This window comes from Mus pahari, chromosome 12, assembly GCF_900095145.1.
Source record: "Mus pahari chromosome 12, PAHARI_EIJ_v1.1, whole genome shotgun sequence".
NCBI lineage: Eukaryota > Metazoa > Chordata > Mammalia > Rodentia > Muridae > Mus > Mus pahari.
Window position 1 is genome coordinate 7467594 of NC_034601.1, and position 6395 is coordinate 7473988.

The following is a 6395-nucleotide window of genomic DNA, read 5'->3' on the forward strand; positions in this document are numbered from 1 at the left end:
CCTTCAGCCCCCAGGGGTCATGATCCACACAGGTTGAGAACCACTGGCCTGAGAAGAGATAACTGTCTTGTGTAACAGAGACAGCCTCAGAACTGCGTCAGGGCTGGCGACGTGGCTCCATCAGGACAGTGCTTGACTGGCATGCTCAGAGTTCTGGGTTTGTGCTTCGGCACTGCATAAGCTGGGTGTGGTGGTGCATATCTTTCATCAGCACTGGGGCAGGGAGGCGGGCAGGAGGAGCAGAAGTTCAAGATCAGCACCCTGGCTCACAGGAGACTATCTCAAGGAAAAACAGAATGCTGAGAACAGCACTACATCGGTGACTTTCAGCCAGTGTGGTGCTACTTTAGGTTGGTGGATATCACTTCGGCCGGGTTTGCAGAGGGAAGAACCAAGCCACACAGTGGGGCCTTTGGCACACATACCAGCACACTGAGTGATGTCACACAGGGTGGTGTCACACAGGCAAGCTGCTACTGCGGCTGGCTGCTCTTCACAGTTCTGTGCACTCCCACTCTTTACAGCCACGCTAGCCAGCTAAGTACTGTTTCTTTTCAGCGCTAGAGTGCATGGTGCTAATCATGGCTGACTTCACAGTTCTTTCTGGTAAAGTGTGGCCTGAACAGGTGTGAAAGTGTCCTTCTATGGGACTGAGATGCAGGAGGCCTCCAGGGCTGTGCTTCTGATGTTCGTGTTTGCATAATATTAACTTTTTTTTTAAAATTTCTTTGGAGACTATACCTGTTTAAAAATTTTGGGGGGCTGGAGAGAGTACTCAGCAGTTAATCAGATTTGTTGCTCTTGCAGAGGACCCACATTTGATTCCCAGTCCCCACATGGTGAGCTACAGCTATCTGTAAGACTACTCCCAGGGGATCTGATGTTCTCTTCTGGTCTCTGTGGGCATCAGGAACCGTGCATGTGACACACATACACACATGCAGGCAAAACATCCACACACATTAAATAAATAAATAAATAAATAAACAAATAAACAAGTCTAAAATGTGACTGTCATTCACACACGTGCACTGGCCATCTGCCTGTGCTCATCTCTGATGTTCTCCATGCTGCAAGCTTCAGACTTGAGATTTGGCAAAAAAGTTGGACATTCTGGGAGTTGGGGCCACATACACTGCTTCCCAGAACTTACTATTTTTCATGTTATCACATAATTCAGTTGTTTTATATAAAGGTCACCTTTGCTGAGCTGTGAGATTCCCAGGTTAAATTCTTGTTTCTGGGATCTGGGAGAGTATTCAGGCTGATATCAGGGTTTGGGTGGATTTACTAATGGCAGGGCTTTCCTGTTAGCCAGTTCCTGAACCTGACAAGGCCAGAGGAGTCTGAAGGAGGCAGGAAGAGCTTCTTTCGTGTCTGACAGCGTGAACTGGGATGCTGTGTTCTCCTGTCCATGGACTTGGACTCGCAGGGCTCTCCTACTTCCCAGAAGCACAGCACTAAGGCTCCTGGATTTTAGCTCCCATACTGGAGCCTGTAGGACACTCAGCATGCAGTCTCACGAAACAGGGCCTCATGGAACCCCTCTCATGGTCTGCAGAACCTCTCTTGCTAAATGATCCGGTTACTGTTGAGTATTTATGCTGTTTGTTTTTGTTGTTGTTGTTTTGGGGTAGGGTCTCTGGATGTAGCTCAGGCTGGCCTTAGATACATCACCCTGCCTCAAGAATGCCATCTGTATAAGGCTATTTTCTACTCCCAAATATTTGTTTGAGTCATTTCTCAGCAGCAATGTTCATGTCCACAGTCTATGGATGGTTGAGCCTGGAGCAGGGCCTGAGCCTTCTTGTTTTAATCATAGTTCTGTAAAATAGCTAGTGCCGTGTGTTCCTTACCACTTCACCATTGCCTGTGTGTCGCTGTCTCTTTGTTTTTTGTTGGTTTGCTTGTTTGTTTATTTATTTTGAGACAGGGTATCATGTAGTGTAGGCTGGCCTGGGCTGAGATTCTGGTGTGTATCTCTATGCCTGTCTTGTTCTGAATTTTCTTTTTCCTGTTTTGGGGAATTGACACATGGAATTGTGGAGTGTGGTGAGTTTAACTCTGCAGGTAGACTGGTGGGGGAGTCTCAGTTCAAGTCCAGAGGCAGTTTGCTGGCAGAATTCCATCTTTCTCTGGAGAGGTTGGTGTTTTTGGAATGCAGCCTCTGTTGTTTGGCTGTGGTCCATCTAGTCCAGCAGGACAATCTTTTAACTAAAACTCTACTGATGCAAATATTAATCTTTTTTTTTTTTAAATATCCTCACAGCAACTTCTAGCATAGTGTTTGACTAAATATCTGACACAGTTTCCCAATCAAGTTGGCACAAGCAATCACTGAAGCTGCCGTTAGTTCTGAGCGCCCTTGGAATACCACTGCATTCTGTGGCTCTGTAGATGCTGAGTTGTGTGAGTCAATGCTTGAGCCCCAGGCATCTCTCTTCTTACCCCTGGTGCCAGTACTGTGCAGCCTGGAGGAGGAGGCCACCTTGTAAGCAGGGGTGGCTGCTGGCATTGTGATGTGTGCACAAAGCAGTGTTGGGTGGCCTTGGGAGCTGGACCTCCATGGACCATGGACAGCCTCTCTCCGGTGTACAGCGGCATCATGATAGAAGACTCTGCAGAGAAGCCTGGGGAGGAGCTGAGCAGTGAGGAGTGGCTCATTGAGTAATACTTGGCTTCTGGGTCTGCACGCAGTGGTCATGTTGGGGAGTGTGGCCGGGCTAGGGGGCTCAGCAAGGCTTGCCATTACTTCTGGCAAAATCTGATGTTTGCTTGTTTTTAGGATAGTCTGGTGGCCCAAATTTGGGCTTTCTCTGATTGTTGGTAATTTAACTATTTCTTTGGTGCCAGATCCCTCTTTATTCAATATCTATCATAAGTGTTGACTTTGCTTTTTGTTTTTCTTTGAGATAGTCAATAGCTTTATTATGGAAAGGAGTGTTTCATTCCTCTTGTTTGAGCTCTGACACCAGTAAAGAAATGAGTTTGGAGGGTGTCGGGGTAACTCAGAGTTACAAGCATGAGCCATGCCCATCTCTAGTGACTAAGCTCCTCATACCTCCTAGAGGTGTACAGCAAGAGTGCCTGAGCTGTGGCCGAGGCCTGTCCAGCCATTCTGTGTAAGGGCCAGGCTGGCCCCGCAGGCCCCAATTCCAGGCCCGAGAAGACACCTGCACAGACAGGCATGAAGACTGTACACGGGGCCTGCCAATAGCCCCGGGGGCGGAAGATGGTTAACAAAATATCTGACCCTGGGTGGAGAATCTGCCCTGAGGACATTGTCTCAACTTGGGAAGAGCTGAGCAGCAAGATTCCAAAGTCCTGTTCAGAGAAGCAGAAAACCTGGTCTGACCTTAATGTGCTCCAGGCATGAACCTGCTGAGGAGGCTTGGCCGGGCCCCCATAGACCTGATGCTTGCCTGTTGTTGGGGTGATCAGTGGCCCCCATTTGGGCCTTCTCTGCTGGTGCTTTAACCATTTCCCTTTACTCAGTATTTACCATGAGTACTGCCTGCCTAGGAAACCCTCTGACCCAGCTGCGCTTGGACTTTATTTTTAACATTGTCTCGATTTGAATCAAGTATTTTGTTTTAATGATAAACAATATTTTCTGTTATTTTAAGCCAATCCTAAAATCTTTTTTACATTAATTGGTGTGTGTGTGTGTGTGTATGTGTGTGTGCATGTATGTGAAGATATTTGTAAAGACAGTTTTCTCCTTTTCATCATCTGGGTCCTAGGGGTCAAACTCAGGCTTGACAGCAAGCACCTTTATCTGCTGAGCCATTTGGTTGGCCCTTTAAAGTCAATCCAGGCGTGAACTGAGATGGTGACCCTTGAGGGCCACTTTCTCTTGGGTCTGGGACCTCACCCTTCATGGCTTTGGCTTACGTCGACTCACATAGGCTGCTAGGATATGGCAAGAATTGTCTTTGAAACAAGAAGAGAAGTCCACGTGCCCAGAGAGGTAGCGGGATGTTTGGAAGTAGGATTTGTTGATCCCACCAAGCGACAATAAGACCAAGTTTGAAGCAAGTTTTATTAAATACTGGCCAGGACAGTTGACACTGGCCAAGTCCATTCCTGGAATTCCCATAGAATGGCCATGAATTATGTTAGTCTGGTGCTCATGAAGGCAAAACCTACAAGGTTGTGCATTTCTCACCTTTGTCAAGTGGGCAAGCATACATCCTGATGTACTTACTGCCTATGTAACTCCTCCAACAGGATCTATATGTATATGTAACTCCTGTACAGGATCAAGCATATCCTGTATAGTTGGCGCAACCAAGCTTGTTTATAAAAGTGTAAAGTCATGGCTTGTCTTCTTACATGAACAAGAGCCCCCAGCATTCCAGGACGTTGTCTGTCCTTGGGCAAGTGGGGCTTGAGTTTTTGTTTTATAGATCTCCTAAGCACAGCAATTTAAACTTAAAATCTAACTTCAGCTCTCACAGACTGGCCAGTACTGCTCTCTCTGAAAATGTACCCTGCCTGCATGCTACTTTAAACTGCATGCCACTATATAAACTGATAACATCACCTCTCCATGGTATAGTTAAGAGAAGGGTTATCATTGTAGATATGAGGGAGAGTTCAGAACAGAGAGAGAGAAGTAACCTGGACTTGGCTAGCTCTCTGTGAGGGGAGGGGAGGGGAGAGTAAGGAATGGAGGATAGAGAAATCACAGCGAGAGAAGCAGGGGCAGGAGAGAGACAGAACAGCAGATCATAAGAAGGATGAGGAGGCTACTAGGTTGTTAGCATTGACTTGAAATGCTGATTGGCACAATAGGTATATAGTAATTAGAGAACCATAGGTCCCTTTTGCTGAGGTAAGGAAGTGACCTTTTGGTAGAACGGGCTTTACGAGTTCTTGAGGAATGCTGGCTGACTTCCAGAAAACCTCCTATAGTCCAGGTCGAGCTGGGCCTAGACTCAATTTTGGATATGTCAGTTGGCTTGTCCTTTTTGGGAGCAACTTGGCGACCACCTGCTGCTTCAGAGTCTGAAGAGGGTGGTTCTAATAGCCTAGAGGCACAGCCTCTAACACTTGGGCCAGGGCGGGGGTAGGTCAGTGGCCAGGACAAGGCAGGAGCTGTCCCTCTTTCACCCCTGCCCTGCTGTCTAAATGTCCTTTCGCTGGTCATGGAAGGAAGCAAACGATTCACTCCTAGGGTTCTGTTAGGACCATTCCCTGGGTTTCTTGTTGTCATGAGCAAGAGGTGGATATTCATAGTTAGTATGACGAAAGTCGTACATTATTATGTTGGGCTTGGGGTAGAAGCCAAGAAAACTCACTTCAGAGACAGAAGCTCAAAAATGGAAGCTTTATTTTCTGTGGCACAGGGAGGCGGCTGGTTTGCAGAATCTTAATCTCAACCCCAAAGGGAGATTTACAACATCTTTAGAGGGCGGGAATAGAAAGCGAGGTAGAGCAGGATGTACTGTTGTGTTGACTAATTATATTTTGACACAAAGAGTTAAACAAGGAAGCTAAAGTAGGTGACTGGGCCTTATCCGGGTCGGCTGGTTTCAGGGTCCCCTCCTGGACTCTGGTCCAGAATTCAGAATGACGAGGGAACAATGGAATGGGCAAGCTGCGCATAGCCCATTAAGTCAAGACAGGCAGTATGTTTACTATTTGTGCGCATTAGTTTAGATAATGGGATAACAACAACTTCCCTTTGTACATCCTTTACTGGTTAACATGCAAATGTGAAACATCTGAGAAGCAGGATAGGAGTTGGTTCTGGGTCCTGGGAACATGAACTCAGTTTTGACCTTGCCAGCAAGATGGAACTTGTTCCTGAGGTGGACTCAGTAAACTGTCTCCTAACAGCCTTGCTGAGGGTCATCACCCAGGGTCACACTCTAAATTTCTAATCACCCGAGCCTATCTTCCCCAGGCTTGCTCACCTGTGCCACATATCTTAGCTGAAGGTCAGGTACAGCCTCTAACAGAAGTTTTTGATTGGAGTTTCAGATTCCTGGGGGAGACTTTCCAGCCACAGGCAAGGTCAAGGTGGTGTCTCTCCAGATGTGCAAAGAAGAGCATTGCTCTTGGTCTCTGCTTATACATTGTGCAGTGGGTGTCATGGGGTTCTGGACTGTGTCAGGCATCTTGAGTGAGTGATGTCACTGGGTTGGTTATCAGGTGCAGCTTTGGGCATAGTGGGTCCTGACTAAACTGTTTGCTGTCTAAAAGGCACTTTTACTATGGTTGTAACACCCACCCAATGCTTGCCCCAGCTAGATTTGGTTGGATTTTAAAGGCTTGTAAGGAAACACCATCAGCCGGGCGTGGTGGCGCACGCCTTTAATCCCAGCACTCGGGAGGCAGAGGCAGGCGGATTTCTGAGTTCGAGGCCAGCCTGGTCTACAAAGTGAGTT

The 6395-nt window shown here is 47.2% G+C and overlaps 1 protein-coding gene across 3 annotated transcripts in view; it reads left to right on the forward strand.

Moving 5' to 3' along the window:
* Positions 1–6395, forward strand: part of Snx29 (sorting nexin 29) — a 416575-nt gene that overhangs the window by 67334 nt on the left and 342846 nt on the right. Inside the window, exon 1 of one of the 3 annotated variants that reach the window (XM_021209354.2) lies at positions 2336–2667. The exons of the other annotated variants lie outside the window; for them this stretch is intronic. Coding sequence (XP_021065013.1) covers positions 2573–2667 — 95 coding nt within the window. The 5' untranslated portion in view covers positions 2336–2572. Of the gene's footprint in view, positions 1–2335; positions 2668–6395 lie in introns of those variants that run through there. 3 annotated transcript variants of the gene reach the window in all.